The following is a 23655-nucleotide window of genomic DNA, read 5'->3' as shown; positions in this document are numbered from 1 at the left end:
CACAACATTTTTTCTTTGAAGTGTCACCTTAAAATTTGAATTTCCAGACTCCCTAATCTCTTGTCTTTTGATCACTACAGTGCTCTACTAAGCTTTTCCCAAGAGGTACTGTTCAGCTATTCACAGTTTCTGGTGTTGATTAGTAAAGCCCTTTGCTGGGAATTCATAGCCAGCTCCAGTCACTTGATCTGGTTCATTACTATTACAGGAGGACCTTGCTGCATTTGGTGTCTTACCTGAATGTTATAAAGCTGAATCGTATGCATTGAATGTGTTCTGCAGCAACCTGCACTGCTTCCCTCGCTCTTCTCAGATTTTATCCCCCCCACAGATTGCATCCTCATTTTATATGGTGCCTCCTAAGGAGGCAAGAAATTAAACTTTCTTTTTTCCACTTCATACCCTGAACTAGTTTGTTTTTTTGGTGATGTAATCACTGCTGCAAGTACCCTACTCTCTACAAGAGTGGTGCACGTGAAGCTTTCTAATGAATAAAATAAAAAGTCCCAAATTCTGTTCCCTATAGAATGAATTTCCTGCATAGTCTTAAAGACTGAAAAAAGTAATATCTGTTCAAGTCACATGGCTGACATCTACAAGGTATACATGGATTAATGTGCTTGGGAGAGGAGGAAAAGAGTTGTGCATTCTGAGATTGCTTAAAACAGCTACAAAGGCAATAAATGCTGCTTATCGATTTGCTAGAGGACTGTGGTACAGGTGCGTTTATGAATGTAAGTTAGGGATCTGGGTTTGTAGGACAAGTTGTGAATGTCAGTCACAAAGGGCCAGAGGGCTAGGGTTCATTCCTTTTTAAGTAGGTAGGATGCATGTGTGTTAAAAGGTTGGTGTGAACTTTTCGCTTCTTTCTTCTAGGAACTGGGGACATTGTTGCTGTGATGATTACAGAGTCAAAGGTGAAGGAGATCCTGAATTACTTGGAGAAGAACATTTCTGTCTTAATGGCAATAGCAGTCGGCGCTCGCGTTCCTCCAAAGAATTTCAGTCGTGGCTCTCTGGTCTTTGTGTCAATATCATTCATCGTTTTGATGATCATTTCTTCAGCATGGTTAATATTTTACTTCATCCAAAAGATTAGGTACACAAGTGCACGTGACAGGAACCAGGTAATAGGTTGTTTTTCTCCTATCAATTTATGAAAATATATATAAAACAGTATACTGTACAGTTGATTGCTGATGCATGGTCTGTTGGGCCATAAACATTGAATTTGTAGTCTTTAAATGTAGATTCTGGATGTTTAAATACTCAGCACTCAGAGCGTAAGATGCTATGTGATAGCTGTGTTTAGTAAGACATAATCTTTCTTTACTAAGGGAAGAATTTTTATTTTCATTGTGAGATTAATGCACAGAAACTGAAGAATAAAATACATGGAGTCCTCCAAAGCGAGACTCATTTCTTGAGAACAAAAATCACCCAGTTTTGGCAAAACAGAGTATAATATTTCTTGCTTCTCTTGAAAACTACTAGAGATTTTAAAAGGAAATAAAGTTTTGGATAAAATTGTATGGTATGCTGCTGGAGGAAATTGGCTGCTCATTGTTCTGGGGAGATTTTGCTAACTGAGGGTTGGATCATATATGTAATCTTTAGGGGTGCACCGATAGAGGTTTTGGGGGCCGATACCAGTAGCCAATATTTAAGGAGGCATATCGGCTGATACCAATCCGATATCTGATACAGCTGCCATCAGCTGATAACACCCTTGTGGTGGAAGTGGGGGGAGATCAGTGTCCCCCGCAGTAAGGGAGAGGGTAGGAACAGGCGCTGCCCAGCTGGGGCAGGTAGGGGTGCAGGATGGAGGCACTGCTCATGGGGTGGGGGCAGCTCCCTCTGCTGCTTGCACCCTGGGAGGGTGGGGGAAGAGGGGGCATATGCCCCCGGATTGGCATGGGGCAGGTGGCAGCTGTGGAGTGGAGCTGGAGCCGGCACTGTGTGGGACTCTTCTCGCTGTGGGTTGCAACAGCACTGGGAGGAAGCTGCAGGTACCCCAGATTTTGCCGCAGCTCCTCTCCCTGCCCCATGCCACAGCCCCAGCTTTTCCTGGTGCTTGGGTGGAGGTGGGGCATTCAGCCGGGGCTGTGGCTGGTTCTGGCGCACAGCTGGGAGTGGAGCTGTGGCGAAATTTGGGGTGGATGCAGCATCCTTCCTGCGCCTCTGGAGCCTGCTCTGAGCCCAGACCCCGGTGAGAAGAGCTATGCAGCGCTGGCTCTGGCTCCAATCCGCAGCCCACCCTGCTCTGCACAGATCCAGGGACACATGCTCCTCCTCTCCCCTGCCCTCCTGCAAGCAGCAGTGGAATCCCCCTCTGCCCTGCCCCAGCTCTGCATGCCTGCCCCTGCGCCCTCCCTTACCACGAGAGGAGTTGATCTGCCCCCCCCACGCCCTCCCCTTCTGACTTACCAGCTGGAGGAAGCTCTCCACGCTGCTGACTTTGCTCCTTGCTGCACTACATCTGTGCATAGGGCCAATATCCAATATAGACAATTTTCTTCATATTGTTACCAATCTGATATCGGACCGATGTATCAGTGCACCTCTAGTAATCTTTTTAAACTATCTTGTAAATCAGTTTAAGATTTAGTTCATTCCTTGTGCAGTATTTTAGGCGTCTCAGGTAGGTTGTTATATAACTTTCATGGAACTTTAGATTTCTGGCATTTCCTAACTAGCCAATGGCAGACACTTGCGCAGAAACTATTTTGACATTCTTACTGAAATCTGGTTTGTCAGCCTCTTGTTAGTAATAAGTGACTAGCATGGAAATCTTCATAGTACATGGGAGGTGCAGGGGGATGAAGGGGGCAAAAAAGTTTCAGAGAAGCTAAGTTCAGCAGGATTACTTTTTCTGTGGTTTCTATATGGGGAAGGATGGTCTGCTGGCTTGGGCACAAGCCTGGGACTCAGGAAGTCTGTTAAATGGTCTGTCTTATTGTAGACTTTCTATGTGACCTTGGGTAAATTAGTTTGTAAAATGGAGGTCAAGCACTTTCCTACCTCATGGAAGCACTGTGATGATAAATGCACTAAAAATATTGATGTATTTGGATGCTGTGTTGAGGGCCATAGACGTATCTTGGGTATCAGAAGAATTTCAAACAGAAATCTCAATAGGGGTTCAGATTTGAATACCTTGGTGAAGGCTGTGCATGTAAGAATTATACCAAGTAGATTGCAAGCTTTCAGATGACTTAATGGAAGCAGCCTAAACCAAAGTGAAAGGGGGGGCACTAACACTGTAAGTACTCTCTTGGCCCACAGTAGGTGAAACCTAAACTGCAGTAGCTCAGTACTCAAAGAAAGGTACTAAGATACTTCAGTGAAAGAAATCCAAGCTGCTGTAGTTTAGTTTTCATCTACCTCTGGGTAAGAGTGGGCACAAAGGCAGTATCCTTGAGTATCTGATGCATGGTAAATATCCACCCCCTTTTATGCCATTTATGTTCATTTGCCTACAGACTGAGGAAGAAACCAAGCTGGCAATGATAAGCCCATTTAAGTACTTCCCAGAAGTTAACTCCTTTCCTATTGGAAGTGGGTATAAATAATTGTTTAACACAGGAATTGTGGTCAAACTAAGGATTAGAATAGTACTTGGTGGGTGCATCTACACAAGCACTTTAATGCACATTAAAGCATCACTAAAAAAGTGCTATTCAGTTAATGCGCATTATTTTAATGCACATTAAGTGTCACTTAAAACGTGCTTTTTAGTTAATGTGCCTTAAGACAGGCTAATCTCACTTTCTTAATATCTCACAATGGAAGGCTCCTGTTAGATGTTTGGGGAGCCTGCTCCAACACTAAAAATCGATTAATCGAGTCTGCTGGAGCACGGAAATTGTGCTATGGCAGCCTTCCACGTCATATGCATCAGCGTCCCTGCGCTGAAAAAATGGCACTGGGGCACTTTGAACTAAAACACATTGGATGAGCTTTAGTTCAAAGCTCCCCGCCGCCATTTTTTCAGCTCAGGGACGCTGATGCACATGATGGGTGCGCGCTTTTGATTAGTGCGGCCCACTAATTAAGGTACCCGGTGCTGCATCCCAGAGCACATGTAAAAATCCCCGGAGGTACTAGATTTAATGCGCATTAACTAAAGTGCGTTAATGCAGGTGTAGAATTCCTTTCTAATCCTATCATCCACACGACTAATATACTTGATGGAGGGCCATATACCAGTAGATGTTTCTTCTACCCCAGTTAGTAGCTCACAGGAAAAAATGCCTTTTTATTCTACACAGTCCTTTTGCCACACTAGCTACAGTAAATCCCCCTGCTGAGGCAACATCTTGGGATAGAGGGAACTCTGTCCTGAGATTTGAAACAATTCCTATCAGTTCTCTCTGAAGAAAGTGATCTATGGGGAATTGAGAAACCAAGCTCCAATGAAGGTAAAAGCAACCATTAAGTACACAGTGTGTGAAACTCCGAAGAGATATTGGAAAAGTAATGTACCTTTTAATGGGTACCTTACCAGCCGTGAATTGGCTAAAATTAAATCTCATTACCATATCCATTTGAAACAAATCCATTTGAATTCATGGATAGATGTGCACTAGGAAGGAGTTTGGACTAGGTATGGGGAACGCTGCTAAATATTACCAAAAGTAGATAAAATATTTATTACCCAGTGTCTCTCCTAAGAGCCCATACGATCAGCCTTGTGATAGTCAGGGTGTTTGGTATAATAGGAAGAAAAATATGGAAAGATAGTACCAATAAATGTGCTGAATATTTTTAAATATTTGAATATTTTTAAATATCTTTTAAACTATTTTGTATAAAATGTGCTATATGCAGATTACAGTATCAGTATCTTTTTGTATGAAAATTTCATGGTTAATTCATGGCTTTTTTCCTTGTGTGTAATGCAGTCTTCCCAAACTCAGGTAAAAGCTAGTTCTCTCTGTTCTCAGACACCGTAATAGGAATAACTGAGGACAGATTAATTGGATATAAAATTTAAAAGAAGCATGAATACCTATTAGCTTAGTAGACAAGGTTCTTTGGGTGAATCTGATATCTTTAATTATACCTCTATTAGCTTAGTATACACAAATGGGAGAAGAAATAGGATTTATATTCTGATTTTGGTCCCATCTTCCATTTGAACAGTAATCTCAAACTGAATGAGCTATTTGCACATCTCTAGCCAGTACGGATCTGAAACCCTTTATATTGCTAATAATAATAGCACCGTAACATTGTTTATGCAGATGTCTTTATGTTGAGATAAGAGGACATGTTTTTTGAATCATGAGTACATTTTAAGAATGTGTTGCCATTTCAATTATACTGTTCATGTGAAAATATTAATGTGCCCTATTGCTTTAATATTATAAGTACAGTTATCCTAACAAATGCACTATGAAGAGACTTAGTAGAAATGACCTTTTGAGTCCCCAGGTACCTGTCTCCACTGCTCTTTTTTTTTTTTAGGTTCTTGTTACAGAAACTGATAAGAGAGGAGAATTACTAGGTGAAATGTGATCTAGTCTCTGATATTGTTGGCCTGATTTTCAGTAGATATCCTTTGCTTCTGCATGAGCACTTCTGCTCCACTAATATCTGTGTCTGCAGATCATGGATTTCGTTGTGTGTATTCAGTATATCCAAGTGGCAGTGCTCCACAAGTATACATACCAAGGCTTGTCGCCACAAAATTGCACACATTCAAGTGGAACAGGGGTTTTAACCCATTAAAAATCAGGAGCAGATATTAGTTCAGATTGGGAAGGTGGTAATTGAATCCCTCTTGATACATTGAGTCAAGTTAATGTGTTAAAACTACTAGTACATAGGTGGACTGTATTTAAATGAAAGAGTTTACCCCTCTAAGTGGCTGGTGCTATGAGCAGTGGCAGATCTGTTTCCTCACAGACCACTATCTTCTCATCTACAGGTGCTAAATTGTTTTCTGAAGCTGTTTAGAGACATTGCAGGCAGTTGCCACAGATGCCATGACGTTTCTAGTGGGAGGGTAAATGATCTGTGAGATTTTCACAGGAAGCATCTCATTTTAGACAAAGTTCACAGACCCCAATTGGTAATTGATTTAAATGAGTGCAGTATAGTTGCATAGTAAGCAAAGCATGCATTTGGAGAGAATTCCTCTACCTTGCTACCTGCAGTGCGACTTGAAGGATTATGGCAGTTAATAAATAAGACCAAATCTGCTGCCCAGATCATTGAAATTTGTGTCTTTCCATATTCAGCATCTGACTTTGATTCAGTCTCTAAAGAGCTGCTCAAGGACACTCAGACCAAGAAGCAAGATGTTAAAAGATCACCATTCTCTTCTGAGATGAGAGCCCGCAATTCTCATGGAGTTCAATAGGCCCTGTAATCAGTACCTCCCAGACTCTTCTATAGTTTTAAGAAGCCATTTCTGAGATGGACCCTGTTACTTCTTTAAACAAATGAGAACTGCATTCATTATCCCAGATACTAGACTGAGAATTGCTTCTGTGGAATGCCCTGTCAAGCATTATTTTAAGATCGTCGGTGTATGTTCCAGATGCCAGTGAGTGAATTCTGCAGCAGTCCTGTGACATAATTATTGTTCCAATTTTATAGATTAAGAAACTAAGGCACAAAAAGGCTTAGTGATTTGTCCTGACTTGTGCCTTTACCCAAGATGGCATGATATATATGCAGACCTCTTGACTTTCCTGGTCCTATACTTCAAGCATCATAATGCAGTTTATAGTAATGTTGCTTTTACATTCATAATTTAAATTCTGAAGAACCAAGAAACATATTCCAGAACTGGTTGCCTTCAGTGCTGAGAGTAAACTTCAGCCTTCTTAACTGAGAAGAATGTCCTCAGCTCTTGGTATCAACCAAACTCCAGTGATCAGCTTAAATCATTCCTTCAACTTTATTTTATTACTCGTCTCTCACTTCCAATGTTCTGTTTCTATCTGGGTGCGATGCTAACTAAATATTGCTGCACTCTGCCATTCCCTACTTTTCTGTGGCACTTACATGATTATAGACTAAAATATAAGCTAAGCTCTAGCAATGAAAAATTCCTTAAATTGGTGTGAAAAACCTAATATTTCATGAGCTCCCCCCACCCCACCGCGTCTTTTTTTCCCATGTGCCATGCCATTATTTTTATTAGGAAGGGATTAGAACTTTTGTAGGCTTTTTTGCCGTCTTTGACTCTGTCCCCTGAAGACAGAACGTACTGGCCTTCCTATGTTGCCGTTTGCCTTAAGCGTCTTCCAGATTTCAGAATTTCAGCTGTTTGGCTATAGTTGCAGGAGTTGTATATAGGTTTTTTCAGGAATTAGTCCATGTGTAAGGAGTTGCTTTAACAGTCCCTTGTAGGGGGTATGTTCTATTAAAGAAAGGTCTCCTTATAGCTACTTTGAAGGTCTGAAGAATCTATTTAACGTTACTTGAATAAACCTCAGACAGATTTAAAACTTCACAAGTGTCCATGGGTATCTTCCTTAGCTTCTGGAAATAGCTTCTAGTAGGCTGTTGGTCCAAAGGGGATCCTGAAACACCTTTGGGAAAATTTAATTACTTGACTGACCAGACTGTAACTGGTACTTAATGTGGTCCCTTGGGAAGATAAAGATTTAAATACACCAGTCACTCAGGAATGTCCATGGAGTACAGAATTGTTCCTGTGCATCCCCGGCCTCACTGTGTGCTACTTCCAAATGCCCACATTTCAAAACAGTTGCTCCACTGGGAAAGGCCTTTTATGACCTTTCTTCTTTCTTTAGATTTTTACAAAGGTCAGGAGAAACTTGATGAAATTTTTATGTGGTTTAAAAAGCTCAGCTTATTAAAGTTTAATAAGGAGGTGGCAACAGCTAGAGCCCAGTTTGAAGTGCTCTCATATTGTAACGGAGAAGCCAGAGCTATTAGTGATGAACAATGGCTCATTTCTAAGCTCTGTTGTTTTAAGCTATCGTGTACAGAAGCACACTTCCTGTCTACTGAAACCATTGAAAACAGGCTGTTTTGTAGAGAAGAAAATGTAAGTAGAGTTGTACGATACAGGTGCTTCGCGTGATTAACCTTGTGCACTTCTACTAGGCCAAAAACATGAAACTCCTTTTGTGGTTATTCAGTTAGCTAATAGTGCTGAACTTTTCCATAAGCAAATATACGGTACATCCTGGTTCAGTGGTTCTCAACTGTTTTAGGGTCAAGGTACCCCTTGGTAGGTTTGTGGCACCCCTCAGAAAATATCAGCTCTTAGTTTTCACTCTGTTTTTGATTACAAAAAGTACTAGAGCAATTCTTCTGGTGCAAAGAACTCAGACCATGGATCTACATTGTTTTTAACACTGTGATTCTTATTTGAGATCTCTGGGTTTATCTTGTGAATTGTATTTACACACCTAACAGTGGTAAACCCCCAGCACCCTTGAAAGGATCTCAAGGCATCCCACATCACCTGGTTGAGGATCACTGTCCTAGTTGCTCAAAAAAGCGTGTATGATGCTGGCCTGTCTAAATATTTATCTACACTTAAATTTTGCACCAGTGTAAGTTTGCTAATGAAAATGAATAGCATACATTCAGTCATATTTGTGCACCCTCATATCCTGGTTTCAAACTGAGACCATTAATGCAATATTAGTGACATGGGCTTTTGTACTAATGCAAATTCCTGATATAGATGCACATTAACCTTGACATGATCATGTAACTATTAAATAGAATTCAAAGGTAATGAAGTGTGTTAACAAATGTTAATGCAGTCAACTGTATCTTGAATTTTGTTAGTGTTTGGAAGAGCTGATGTTTAAGTATGAATGATAACACTCGATGCAAGTGTATAGGTGCATGTAATACAAACAGTATTGATAAATCACCTGCAAAAAGCCTGTGGTGTTAGGTTATTTCGGCTTAAATGTCAAGCACTCGGGTGTCAGGAAATGCCAAGTTTGATTCCTGTCACACCCTATTTTTACCTATTTTTGCCCCCCTCACATGCACTGAATTCAGGATAGTGGATGGTGTAGAAAAAAAATAGTCTGCAGCAGTGTAATTGAAGATGTCACGATGCATGATTTTCTTTGTCTTCAACCTAAGTCCTTTCAAGAACTGTAGTAATAAAAATAATAAAATTGCTCTGCCCTTCTGTTTGAGTCATCAGCTAGGTTTTGGACTCTTGTATCTATAGCTGGCTCTACCTAGTTGAAACCAATAAAGTCCTTGGTTATGGGGGTAGGTTCTTTGTGGACCAGTCGGCCACGGGAGGAAAGATGGTACATTTTGCAAATAGGCTTTAAAGCTATTTGCTCACAGCGGCATAGCATTGTCAAGATTCAGGACTTTGGGTTTCAGTTCCAGGGGCTGGGGAGATTGTGCTGTCCTGATGAAACCCCTTCTGTCCTTTTAGGCCAACTTTGTCAGTCTACCTTGCTCCTGCTTGCCACATCCTGGGTCTCTCCTCACTTCCTACTGCCTTCTTCCTCTTTCCCCCCACCACTTCTCATCCTCTCATTTCAAGCAGGTTGTGTCTTCCTCTTTGCTCTGTAGGCACCAGCGGGGGAAGATTTACCAAATACCTGCTCTATTACCAAGTGTGGCCATCAAGTCCAGCTCAAATCATATCTGCCTCTAGACTGGAACCTACCCAATGCTGTTTGAAACTCCAGAGAATTTAGATACCAGTCTTAATATATTTTAATTTTAATTTTATTTTATTTGTTTATTTTTTAAAAGCAGGGTTGCTTGGTGTGTTTGTTTTCCCCAGAAGCTATAACAGCCAGATTTGGGTGGGTTCTCATAGGGAAGCATCCTGACACCAGGGTAACTTTTGCCAGGTTTCAGATTCCTTCTTTATAGCATGAAGGTCTTGGAGCTCTTCAGTGAAACAGTTGTAGGAGTCTGTTCCTAATGTGGAGAAGATGTATTTTTTTTCCCCAACTTTCTCAGAAACAGCTAAACGATATTAGCTGAAAAAGGGAGACCCTGGCATGGAAGGATTCAGCCCAAACTGTTAATTTGGCAGTTATCTGCAAACTGAAAACAGTATCTTTATTGTCAGAAGTGAATGAGTTGACCTTAATCATAGGTGATGGTGCCAGCTCCACCTACAGTCGATATACTCCAAAGGATTGAAAAGCACTTTAACGGCTAAATCCTCTGCATATTTGTATTTCAGTTTCCATTGCCCATAACATTCACGTCCTGTTCTAAGAGGCATAGCAATTCAGGCATTAACTGAAGGTGTGGTTGCAGTTTAGTGGAGGGATACCTGATATCTGTAATTATGTGCAAGTGCTCTCCTTCTGTACAGACATTTCTTCAATGAAAGCTTTATCTGAATACATTGTGAGAACAGCCACTTAATTTAACACTTGTATGGAAAAACTCTTCCTTTATTTCTAGGACAGCATTTTTTATTTATAAGCCCCTTCCTTCAATATTAAACCATAATTAAACTTCTCACCTGATTTAAATTTAACAGCTTTCACTAGTTTTGCATGTCCTGCAGACTCTGTTAGGCTCTACAAACATCTCTACAATTTCAGTATAAAGTGTATATTTTAAGATGCTTGAAGGTCAAGAATGTATTGCACTGCCCAACTTGTGGAAAGCCCGTGTGGCACCTGCCTTGCTTCGGCATGCACAGTTGCTTGCATTTGTGAATACCAAATTTGGGAAGTATTTTGACTAATTTATCTCAGATCATAAAAAAACCCAAACCGTTATTCGTGAATGTAGTGTCCCTGAGCACAGGCTGTTCTGTTGGCAGCTCAGGCTGGTGTATCAGCCATATGCCATCCCCAGTGACAACACAGGCCAGGTGAGAGCAAGAGAAGAAGGGCTTCAGTGTTGTCTTCTAGTTACCTGGACTGCTGGCACGACCCATAAGCAGTGTGAAATGCACATAAGGCTATATCAGTATAAAAACATTCTGCCAGCACGACTTAGCTGTTCAGTGGAGAAGGGTAAAGATGTATGCTTAGTGATTGACATACCTGTGCTGGCAAAAGCCCGGAGTATAGGTACATTTATACAGCTAAAACTGCTGACTTGGTGCAAGTGATTTTTGCATGGAGCCAGGCTATGAGCAGCTAGCAGTGCATGCTGGCAAAAATGCAGTTCTGTCAGTGTAAGCTGTGTCCACACTGAGAGCTGTGCTGGCAAGGCACTTCTAACAGAAAAGAGGCTGCACTATCTTAAACTGGGGACCAAGAAGGCCCCAGTCAAGTCCAGACTTTGGGAGGTCTAGGTGCACCTTAAACTACATTGCCCCCCACTGTCTTCCCCCCTATCCCCAGCTGTGCTGCCTAGAAGGTGCAGTAGTGTTTGGGCCCTTAAGTTTGGCTCCCAAAACATGGACCTTTGTGTACGTTCAGAATAATGTGGCTTTGCCGATGATTGTTGTGTGTAAACACATTTGTGGTGGCAAAATAGAGGCCTTTTGCTTTAAACATAAGGAGCCCTGTTCATTTTGGTTGTCCGGAAACCCATAAAAAATGTCGTAGAAAAAGCCCAAGCCTTGTAAAGCAGATATTGTTTTTTCAAGCTTATGAAGGGTTGGAGATAAACTAATCCATTTTACTCAGTGTGTCCTTTCACGGACCTATAGTGACTTATATCGTGTGCGGTTTGCATCTACTCAGGAGAGTCAAAGAATGAAGAAGGTTCAAAAACCAGCATTTTTCTTGGGATGAAAGGGGTGAAGGTGGAACATTTTTGCAATAATTGTATGTGATATGACTGTAGGAGTTGGAAATGATTGGGGGGGGGAAAAAGTCCTGATCAGTGTAAACTTAATCCTGTTTCTCCGGGGCATTCTGGTTATTGAAACAAGGAAACATGAGCTTTGCTCAGCTCAAAGTGACCTGTCCTTGGAATCCCTTGAACCAGCTGGCAAATAGCCATTCTTAATTGGCTCCAAACAGGGCATTGCAATTAGGATCAGCACTTTAAGCATAGAAATGGCTGCTTCCAAGCAACGCTGCCCATTAGAGTGGCTTGACCCTTTGCAGCCCAATAGAGTTTAGTTTTGGAATCAGTATTCATTTGAGCTTTATTTAATCTGTATTGACTGATTTAGATTTCATGGTCCTTAAATTGTTTCCCCATGTATAGATAATGGCAGTTTCAGGTTGTATTGAGATGGGGGGGAAAAATAGCAGTGAACCTTTTAGGGTAGATTTGCCCACTTCTGGGGAAAAACAGAACTAGGCAGTGTATGGAGAGAAAAAGGAAGGCTGTTATGGCTCACTGAATAAAAAGCGATTAGAGCAGAATACAATAGAAATTAGTGAAAGGTCATGTGTTTCTATTCCTATCCTGTGTTTTTAATAGCTCTGTTGAAGTGTGCAGGGGGGGGTGAGTTTTGTTTTTAAGCCATGGCTACAACAGTCTGAGACTCCTGATTACCCTGACTGTACCCACGTGGTCTGTACTTGGATGTTCTCTCTGGATAGATTTGCCAGCACCTGTGTCTTTACTGTACCCTCTACAATTTGTGCACTGGCCTAGCTATAGCAGACAGACATTGCAGTGCTGATAGTTAGCCTAAATAAGTCCTCTAAAGGAAAAAAATAGCTTGTTTCTCAGCACTAATTCCTGCGTTCTTTCTATAACTTTTTAATAGCGTCGCCTTGGAGATGCCGCTAAGAAAGCCATCGGCAAACTGGCAACCAGGACAGTAAAGAAGGGCGATAAGGTACAGTAATGAGACTTCTCACAGTAAACTTGAGCTTTGTATTTCACTCTGGCAAGAAAAACAACTTACTGTTTCTTCCTCCCTTTCAACTGTTAGTGTGTGGCTTGCTAGAGAGGTCACCCTCCGTAATATTTACTGTCTACAGTATGCACAAAAGCTCTAGGTGACTTCTGCTTCCGCAGAGGAGAAGTTTTCTTGCCTGTAAACTTGGTGAGCTCTCCCTGGCAACTTGAATGGCGGATGCTTTTCTGTGCTAGCTGGCCCTGATGGTTTTGCAGGCAGGAGTACAGAAAGCGTCATGCAAGAACCTTATTTAACCATCATGACATTTCCTTTACTATGCTCTGTATAAATTATCAGTACCAAAGAAAAGGCAGGGTTAAAATCAGTTATGCGAGTCGCAGTAAACTAGCAATTGCATATATGTTATGCAAAGTGGAAGAAGGCTTAGGGAGGAAGATGTCTTTTTTTTTTATACAAGTGATTTCTCAACAGTCATGTGTTCTTGGAGTGACACAGGTTGAGTTGCACGCTAGCTTTTACTTAAAGGATGCTTGTAGCTGTTACAAAATTAAAAATTTTAATTGTCAGGCAGTCCGTAATCTTCACCTCCATATCCTCTCCTTGGATTCACAACAAGGTTATTTTCTTTGCCACTTCCATCTGGAACTGTGGGAATCGTGGTTGACTATCGCAGAATAATTGATGCACTGTAAATTATAAATCTGTAGGTATTCTTCAGGTTTTTGGTTTTACCAGAGGTTTGCTTAATAGCCTCGTTTACTGTCCCTTTGCATTTTGCATCATGCATAGACCTGACTTTATTTAAAGGGTATTAAAAAGCAAGCAGTTTCTCTTTGGCCTTTTAAGCCTGCCTGAGTCTCATCTTTCCTACCAATACCATCTCTAATGGGAGAAGCTCTCTGAATTTGTGCCTGCCTGAAGAGAAATCTGAGGAAGATGTTTTTCCCAAGCCTGTGTTCTTTTCCTCCCCTCCTCCCCCCATGCCTTTTGGCTATAAGAACTTTCTGCAATAGATCTTTGCCTACGTGAATATATTTAGAACTTAATACAGAGAGGAAAGATGCTGTCTTCTTGCAAGACAGTTACGTGATATGGAGGTTGCAGTACAGGCAGCAGGAGGCGTATATGTAGTTGAAAGGAATACAGGAATAAATCTGTCATTCATCAGTGCAGCCCATCAGGGTTCTCTGCATGAAATATTGACTGCCTGTTTCCGACAGCGGAGTTGCTAATTTTGCCTTGCTATGGTTTTTGATGTCCTTGTCTCAGTACTTTGCTGGTGTTGAAAAGAACTGTCTGAATTTGGGCTGGGAGAAAGCACAGTCTGTGTGTGTAGCACAAAGGTTTTAATTGTATACCAACAATGCCATGGTTATGCCTACGTGACATCTGTCTTTCTCCAAAGGAAAGCTTAAAATAAGTGAAATTCTTTCTGTCGATGTAGAAACAGTAATTGAAGTGTAATCTTTGTAGCAAAATACTGCAGAGCCAGCAAGCATCCTGACCTGAATCCCTCTCTGCTTAAGAAGGGTATGAGTAATTTTGAGGCTGTGGAGAGGGTTTGAAGAATGAGACCACGCTGGACTTTTTGAAGCATGGAATGATGGCAGTTATCTCTTATTACAAGAGGGGATGAAAGAATATCTTTTAGTATTATACAAAAAAAAATGTTTTATAAACCATAGCCATAGACTAGATCATAAATGTAACACCCTTGAAAATTACTACCTCCTTGAGTCAATGTGAAGAGATTGTTTGTACAAAATGATGGTTACAGCTGTCTTGTCTTCCTCTAACTTAAATGTCAGATGCATGTAAACAGTAGTTTTAAATGAGTGGGTGACTTTGATATGCAGGTAAAACATGTGGGTTTTGGGGTGGGAGGGGAAATGTGGTAGGATTTAATAACCTGTGTCACTTTCTGTATCTTCCTCTTAATAGTCGTCTTGCATATCTAGTGCTCCGTGGGCTAGCGGGATTCTTCGGTTGCAAAGTGCCTACACTGCTTTTAATAGTCATAACTTTTGACTTTAGTTTTCATGCTATTCATTTTAGGAAACAGACCCAGACTTTGATCATTGTGCTGTCTGCATTGAGAGTTACAAGCAGAACGATGTTGTCCGCATTCTGCCATGCAAGTAAGCTAGCATTTTCTTTTCCTTAGAAAAGGATTTATTCTTCATAAATATTTGCTCTGTGTTTTGGGGTTTTTTTAAGACCCCTTTGTTTTATTTTATGTACCACGTTCTCTTTTTTTCCAATAATTATATACTAGTGTAGGTGTGTGTAATGCTGTAATGCTTAAGACTGGGAGTACGCGGTCTCAAATGCAGTAGAAAGGCTTGCAGGTGATAGCTGACACAGTTATTGACAATGAAGATCAGGTAAAAGAGGTTTCTGAGAAATAACAGATCGGGAAGCTTTGAATGGTATGAAAGACGCAACCTAGAGTAAGAGAATAAGACGAAAGGAGCTTTAATGACGGAAGAATGGGCAGACCCAGTATCTTGGTGAATGATAGCAAACTGAGGCACAGATGCAGAATTTATACAGTGGCTGCTGCGACCTGATGTTTTGCTGTTTCAGCAACTCCAGCTCGGTCAAGCATTCCCCCAGGTCCTAGGAATGCTGTCACTCCAGCATCACTGCCACCTGCATGTTCGCAAGATAACTCCCCACCACTGTCATCTCATTCCCTTGCAATCTTGCTGGGTGGGAGAAATAGATTAGAGATGCTGTCCTGGCACACTTGAAGTGCAACAACCACTTCCACTCCTGTGTGCCCTTCCTAAACACCCCTGAGCCCCCCAGAGACACTGTTTTCTTTTCCTTCCTCCTAATTATTTCCACTCTTGAACTGATCAATGACATTACTTGTCTCTGATAGATTGCTGGTTTAACTGCTTTTACACTTGCTGGGTATTGGTGGGGAATTTAATCATTTGACTGTTGCTAAGGATATTTCTTCCTTTTGTTCTGAAACACATTTTTATCCTCCTCCTTCCTCCCCTTTCCCACCAACAGGAAAAAATATAAATTACTATGCATATGTGCAGACAAGATGCAATAACCTGCCCTATGCTAAGTATATAAATAGCTTTTTGCATGATACTCTAGAAACAAGTAAGTCACGGTGTTGAAATTGGGCATCAGTCCCATGTCCCTGAGGGCCATATAGCAACTCATTATCAGTCTTCTAAATCCTCCTGCAAGCTGTCCTAGATAGGTGGAAGATTTTTCCTCTAATGTGTAATGAATTTCTATTTTAAGATATTAAAAGGACAGTGTGAAATTAGTTTGTATATCATACAGTAAAAAAATGTTACACACTAGGTTTGTTTCTGTTAGCACCTTAGCTTACTGAAGTTGGAAGTGGAATTCAGTTTACTTCTATCTAAATTCACTGACTTGTTGGACAGTGAAAATGAATGACACCTGTTTCGTATTTAGGTTCAATGCTGAAGTGCCTGGGTAGCAAACCCTACAGAGGGATGTCTGTTTAGAAGCTATTTCCTTTGAAATGCAGTGTTTAGAAATGCATAGAACAGTTGGTCCTGGCCTTAAATTTTTATAAAGGCTTATTTTTTAAGCATTGAACTTTGTAGTCCAAATTTAAGTTTTTGGGATTTTTTTTTTAAAACATGCTTTTCCCTTTTCTTGTGCAAAGACACTTTGTCCCACTTCTCCTTATAAACATTGTAAGGCTAATTATTTGCTTCTCTGCAAATTCAAGATGTCATTCAGTTATGTACTGTTGTGCAACTGAAATGCTTATTGCTGGTCTAGTTTAAGAAAAGGCTCTCCAGAAATTCCAGACTTGTCTTCTCCTCAAGACTTTTCCTTGCAGTGTTGAGTTGATTCGCATGTGTGTACGCATACAAATCATTGTACTCAAAAGTTGGTGTTCAAACTGCTTTTGGGTATAATTGAGCTTAGGGCACTCCAAGGTAAAGATTGTGATGAGTACAAAGTTTTTTTGGCTTGATTGTATATCAGTTTGCAGTAATTAGATTGTGGCTAATACTTGGAACCAAATGGCGTAATATGATCTAGCCACAAAATGTGTTCTCTTAATGCATTGTAGAAGTAGAGATTTCATTTGAGGTGCGCATTTCATGGAGTTGTTTCTAATGTGTGTTACCAAGCCAGCAGGCTTTAATGCGTAGAATAAAAGGGTGTCTTTAAAGGAACAGAGTAAACCACATGCTGAGAAGGAATTGTTTAAAAATTGGATTCATAATACAGATTTGGGGAGGGGGGAGGGGTTAATTTGTTTGGGGGGGGGGGTTGTGCATTTATAATTAATATCAGCCTAGTTAAGCCAAACATTTGATCTGAAAGGGCAAGTATTTTATGGATTCCAAATCCTACGTTGGTCTCAAGAAGAAATTAATACAACTGTGCTTCAACTCCCTTTACTAGTAGATAATAACTAATAAGTGAATGTACGGTATTTTCCAGCAGAGGGAAGGTAGTGAATGAAATGGATGGTACTTATTCAGTGTTGTATGAGCTCAGTCTAGAGCCTGTATGAAGAGTAAACTTGCATTTGTGCATCAATTGGGTGGTCTGATTGCGGTGTATGTAAGTATACCCAAGCTAGCTTTAATCTAGTTAGCTTGTATTCCGGTAGCACCAAAGCTTCAGTGGCACAGTCTTTGAGCACATACTTCATAGGCTCATCCAGCCCACCACTCCTTCGCTGTTCTTAGAACCCACATGAGTTGCACGTAGTTATACCCAAACTTTCATTTTATTATCGCACTTCTGACTGGACAGATGTATCCTAACTGGAGCAGAGGAAAATAGATTCTGCTCCCTTACTTCATTCACTGCATATTAAAGTAGTCTCTTCACATCCCCAAATGATAATACAGGCACAGCTGTTTGACAGAGCTGCCTCTGGCAACATGCCAGTTGCTCCATCTGATCTCATCAAGCAACTTGCTTTTCCACTGCTGGTCCCTTGTCAAAGGGTGAGGATCAAGGACTGCAGTAGTAAAGAGAAGGCAGGGCAGGCGAGGAGTATGAATGGAGTTCTTCATGTTGCTTCCTGACTTCAGGGGTGTTCATTAAAGCCGTGTTGGTCTAAGGACATAGACAGACAAGGTTCTTTGGGTAAATGTGATATCTTTAATTAGATCAACTACATTCACGTTTTAGCCAGAAACCCACGCCTTTTCAGCACAACACTCTTCGCCCGTTCACTGGAACCCCTTGGAGCCTGGATAGAATCCAAAAAAAGGGTTAAACATCTTACAGGGCAATATAAAGCACTGGTGCACAGACAGAAATCAGCCACTGGCTCTACTCTTACCTCTGAACCACTGACAGAAAGCAAACTACAATGTTTTACTGGGCGGTAAAGCTGAAAATGAGCTTAGACTTTATCTTCCAGCTTCTAAATAGGCATATGAGACAATGGAAAGAAAAACAATGTCTTAGCAGCACTTGGTTGTAACTCTTTAATTAATCCATGTCAGCTTTACAGACCTTTCAAATTACTACATCTTGATTTTTATTTTGCCAACTCCTTTTTCCTGTTCTGAATATATTTCTTCCTACTTTCTATATGGAAAAAAAACCCTTATAGCTGTGCTACATCAAGAAGCAGCTGTCAAATGTACAAAGCACAATGGGAAACTATTATTTTTATCTAAAAAAAAAAAAAAAATTATGGCAGTTATAGATGTGAAGGTAAAAAAGGTAGACCATGTGTGTAAATATAAATTGCTTGCTTGCTAATCAGCCAGGTGCAACCAGGTTTCCCTGTCGTTATGAAGCACTTAAATTGCTTGTACATTTCCTAGATTATTTAGGAATCTTGATTGGTTTATACTTAGTATTCCATATTGTTATAATAAATTAACTCTTTTGTGTATATGTAGCAAACTATTTAATCTAACTCTACAAAAATAAAGTATTGCAGTCATTTTTATGCCATCAGGAATCCTGACACAGATCGCAGCTCTGCCCCAGCCCCAAGATCCCAGGGTCTCCCTGGCCTTGTCCTCCAGCCTTGCTTCCAGCTGCAGCCCAGTCTCAGCCACCTGGCTGCACACCCTGCCCGCACGGATCCTGCCCCCAGCAGTGGATGCAGGGCAGACAGGCTGGGGTGCTCACACAGTGGGGCTTGGTCCAGCGGCGGCAGCCAGAAGGAGCCCCCATGCTGGGGGCTGCTCGGAAATGGAGTCTGCCGCGGGCCCGATCCAGCCTGCTGACCAGTCTTTGCCCACCCCTGTTTTAGCCTTTCTCACCTTTTCTCTTTCTACCACTTCACCTTTGAGGGTGAGCCCTTAACTTTCAGAAGCCAGTCATCTCAGGGGTCCTTCAGCTGAACTGACTTGGATGCTGTTCAGCTGGGGCATACTGAGAGGAATTGCCCAGCCGCAGCCCTAATTCTAACCCCTTGAAGCGCCAAAGTCTATTTTAAATCTGGGTGACCAGAAACAATGACTTCTGCTCATGAGCTGCAGGTAGATTTTTTTTTTTATGTTGATTGAACAAAACCATCCCGTGAATTGTCTGATGTATCGGTACACTAAAGCTTTTGTTCAGTTAAATAAAGAAGTTTCTGTGTATTTGTCACTGAATTTGAATTGTCTTCCCCATACTTATTAACACAAATGAGAGTCAACCTGTCCTTAGTAAAATAAGTACAAGATTAAAATTGATGTTTTAAATCAAGGCTTCTTGCTTGCTGATTTAAGGCCAATCTATCCTGCTTCACAAGATCTTAATCTCCCTGCCTTTCTTCTCACTCCTTCCTCCTACTCCACCCTTCCAGTGTGATATTTGCAGTCAGTAATGAAGCAATAAAAACAAGCCAGTTTATTAGCTAGATTTGAGGAAATGTGTTGTAATAATTAGAAAAATAACCAGAGTCCTCTTGGCCAAGAGGAGCCAAATGGAAGGGTTGGATTCTTTCTACTGTGCCTGTGAAGGAAGCTGTAATCATTGCAGTGGGATTCAGTGACATGTGACATCCTTGCAGGGTTTTTTTCTGTACTCAGTGTGAAAGTAACATTTCTTTTTGTAGTTACAAAATTGTGCTCTCTGGTTAAAGTGCTCATCTGGCACTCCCGTCCATTGGTACAGAGAGGCGTCTGTTTGGGGCAGATGCACAATAAGGAGAGAGCCCTGTGCACTCGGCAGTAAGTTGGATCCAAGTCTGTGGCAAGCCTCCAGGTTTCTGGCATGCACTCTGGTGCTGAGTTTTGTGACAGATGGGAAATTCTGTGGCAGATTTAAGTAAACTCAAAAAAAATCTTCTTTCCAATTACTGAAAATGACCAGTAGCAAGAGGACAGTATCCCTCGTGTGCATCCTGTTATATTGAATGTATTCTATACAGCCTGTTCTGCCTCCGAGTTGAGTTGTGTTCAGTACCAAGAGCTGCTGGCAAACGTGGCTGCTTGCTCTTTGTGCTTTGATGAGATGGGACAACTGCCAGATCTACCCAGCCTAACTCAAAACAGGGAACGCTGGTCATTTTTTAGACATCTTAGCCTGGGGAGCATTTGGCTAGAACTGTTCTCTTGCCCGTGTCATATTTATATAAGTAAATGTATATATCAGGAAGAAAAGACAAGACTCTTGAATAACTTTTCTACAAAAAACAGCTTCCATTCCACTTTCCTGTTTATAGCTCTAGAATAGGAGGAAGAGGGAAGCCAGAGCGAGCAGGGAGGAAGCAGCAGCAGAGGTCAAACAGATAGTAGGGAATGTGAGTAATGGGGAAAGAAAAAAAGTAAAGAAGCAAGTTATAGAAAAGTACGGAAGGGAAAAGGAGCATCTTTAGCTTGTGCAGTTTGGGAGGTGGGGGAGTGGAAAGAACTAAATGCATCAGGAAGACGAGAAGAATGGACAGAAAACAGCTTACAGAAAAACAAGAAAGGAGTGGGATGAAAGAGCAAACAAGAGGTAGCTCAATTCATTTAAAAACTAATGTAAGGTTGAAGCCAAGTCAATCCAGTAGAATGGGTGCATACATGTTTTGAGCCTTTGCTGGGAAAATGGAAGAAAGGGAATCATGACAAAGACTACTCCGGCTGTCTTCTCTCTCTGGAATGGCATAAAGAAACCACATTGTAGGATGCAAACGGGTCTCTGTTTGTATATGCACTCACAGAAGCTTAGGTATGTTTTAGGAGTAGAAACCATCAGCATGAGGAGAGCCTCTACTGCTGCAGAGCTGATGAGTTGGAGCACGGGGCACTCAGCTTTTCCCTGCCAGCATCTGGTTGCTGGTGGACTCTAATCAGCATGTGGCAGAAGAGCTGCCAGGGACTGCTCCTGTTCATGGCTTGGGAACGCTGCATGTTAGCTTACAGGAGGACAGGAAGAAACATACTTTCCTTTTCTTTTCTTTTTTTCTGATGGTAAAAAGCACAAAAATTCTCATTCATGCCGACCTTTACAAACTGTGCCTTTGTCATTATCACTGTCATTTTGTATCTGCTCTTCAATTAAGCAAAACCCAAAGCAGAGCCTGATCCATAGCATTAATGCCAGCAAGATATGTTTAGGGAGAGAAAAAAACCAGCAACCCCCTATTGATTAATATAAATAAAAGCTTTTGTCGGACTGTGATTTCTGGAAAATATCAATAAAGGTCCCCAGAGCTGAGAAGGTTTCAGAACAATTAGAAAGAGGTCAGAAAAGGAGTTCAGGTGCTCTGGTGTTTTTAATCTTATCAGGCTACGAATACAATCATATACCATTTGCTAGGTACGCATTGGAATTCATATCACATGGTGCCTAAGCTAATCTGCGTGCTTTTATAGCACTAAGCACCGATCAGCTGGTAACGACATTAAATCTGTTTTCATACTGATGTCTTGATGTTTGCCGTTTCCCCAAAATATTAAATTGTTAGGAATGTATGCCCCACTCTAAAAACCCAACTGTGGAGTTTTAAAAAGAAATGTAAGTGACTTAACAGCAATAAATTGTCTAAGATGCCACAGTAACGTAATTGTGTACTACTGGATTGCAAGCCAATTCCTACCCCCAAAGGACTGCTGAACAGCATTTTCTGTGCTCCCACAAGTGATAAACAGAAAAGGTTAATAGCTAACGACATCAGAAACAAGCATTTTTTTTTAATACACTACTCTAAAGCTGAGCAAGAAACATATCCTGGTTTTTTTGCATGGATGTTTCTTCAGTGTACATTGCCTTATTAAGAATGCTAGAGAGGGAAGTAGAGAGACCAGGCAAGCTGATGAGGAGAGAGACTGTTTCACCAAGGAAGTACAAGTCTCATACCTTCAAAATACCATACATACCAACTATCTTTAGCTCAGCTCTCCATGCTGTGTAGCACACCAGCCCATGAATACAGAAACTATGGCTTTGTTCTGAAAATTGACTGCAAGTAATATTACAAGCTTTTATATGTCTGTCTTTGATCATATATCAGAAATGTTCTTTCTTTCTCTTTCTTTTTCCTTCCCCTTCTCTTTCTTTCTCTCCTGCAAATTCAGCCTTGTCTGGAAATATCAGGCTAAAATCTTCCCTTTTGTTAATTTTCTGCACATCAGTTTAGGCCCTTACTTGTACATGTGCACCTTTGCTTAAGTCTGGTGGTTTGCACACATGTAGTAAGCTGGAAATTAATGCTAGTGATGAACTGTAACCCCTGACACTCATGCTATCAACACAAGAAAGATTACTATCACATGTACTTCCTCTCTGTTTTTAGTAATGGCTTCTGGGGTAGATTACTAGCATGACTTGCTGGAGTCTTGCAAGGTAGCTTCCCAGTGACACATCTTGTAATCCACTTCAAAATTTTCCCTCGGTAGGGAAGGAGAATCTGAAATCAAGAACAGTCCGTCTCTTTTTAATATAGGCCCAAATTCCATGCTGAGCCTAGTCCCATGTGACACAAGTACAACCTGAAGGAGGCAAATGTCTTCTGTTCCTGCTCCCCCTTTTTCTGAGTAGCTCTGGGAGCCAGCACAGACCTCTGCGGGTTGTGTAATATAATAGCCAGACCATCTTGCTTGAGCTGCTACCTCTTCCCTCGCTGACATGTCAGAACAAAGCTGCTTCTCAATTAGCAGCAATTCTCACTTCATCCGTCTGTGTTCATTCAAAATCAGACCTGTTAACATTAGTAGCTTGACTTCAGCAGTCAGAGCAGCTAGAAATGAATTACCTCCTTTCTAAACACGGGGACTTGTGAAAGGAATAGATTGGAGTAGATTATTTTTAGTTCGTGACAGTGCTGTACAAGGTAGCAAAGCTGCTGGTACCAGTTCCTGCCACGCCTACACAGTCAGAAATGTGCCACAGGTAAGGCCAAGGGCACCCCTTTGCTTAAGTGTGTTGTTAGCATCCTTTTCCACTCCTATCGTTACATTAAACCAGTGCTGTGACCCTTATTTTAATAGATCTGAAAATAAACTTCTGCAAGCCATTCAGATCCATCATCCAATGCAGCTTTCTCTGCTGTGCAAGTAGAAGCCCATTTTGCTTTCTTGTCTTCAGAAGATCTGTTTATAATGGAGTAGTAGTTGACTTGTCCTTTCCAATTCTCAGAAGGTATTTTTACGTACCTTTTGACAGTGACAAAAGCGAGTAAAAAATAAGCTCTGGTGTGTTTGGTTTACTTAGAATTACTTTATATATCTGTTCTTTTTTAAAGATAAATTTGACTTCTAATGACACTGCTCTCACTGCTTCATTGGGAACAGGGTCATGGAAGAGCCCTAGAGTGTGCTGACAACACAATGACATGACATGCAGAGATACCCAAATTAGTTTGGATACCAAAAGCAGTGTAGTTGCATGAGTGTGGTGCTCCAGCCAAACCAATATAACTTGCATCCCAACAAGGTAGATATAATTGTACTGGAAGAAATGCTGCATTTTGAGCAGGGGGCTTGGGGTTTGGTTTGGTCATCATAGATTCATAGATGTTAGGGTCG

At 41.2% G+C, this 23655-nt stretch overlaps 1 protein-coding gene across 3 annotated transcripts in view; it reads left to right on the top strand.

Annotated features, from left to right (window-relative positions):
- Positions 1 to 23655, top strand: part of RNF130 (ring finger protein 130) — an 82061-nt gene that overhangs the window by 32608 nt on the left and 25798 nt on the right. For all 3 annotated transcript variants that reach the window (XM_059712908.1, XM_059712906.1, XM_014597521.3), the window contains exons 3-5: positions 877 to 1127; positions 12623 to 12694; positions 14774 to 14856. In XM_059712908.1, the coding sequence (XP_059568891.1) occupies positions 877 to 1127; positions 12623 to 12694; positions 14774 to 14856 (406 nt within the window). The remainder of the gene's footprint in view (positions 1 to 876; positions 1128 to 12622; positions 12695 to 14773; positions 14857 to 23655) is intronic.

Source organism: Alligator mississippiensis, chromosome 9 (genome assembly GCF_030867095.1).
Source record: "Alligator mississippiensis isolate rAllMis1 chromosome 9, rAllMis1, whole genome shotgun sequence".
NCBI lineage: Eukaryota > Metazoa > Chordata > Crocodylia > Alligatoridae > Alligator > Alligator mississippiensis.
This window is presented reverse-complemented; position numbering and strand designations above follow the sequence as displayed.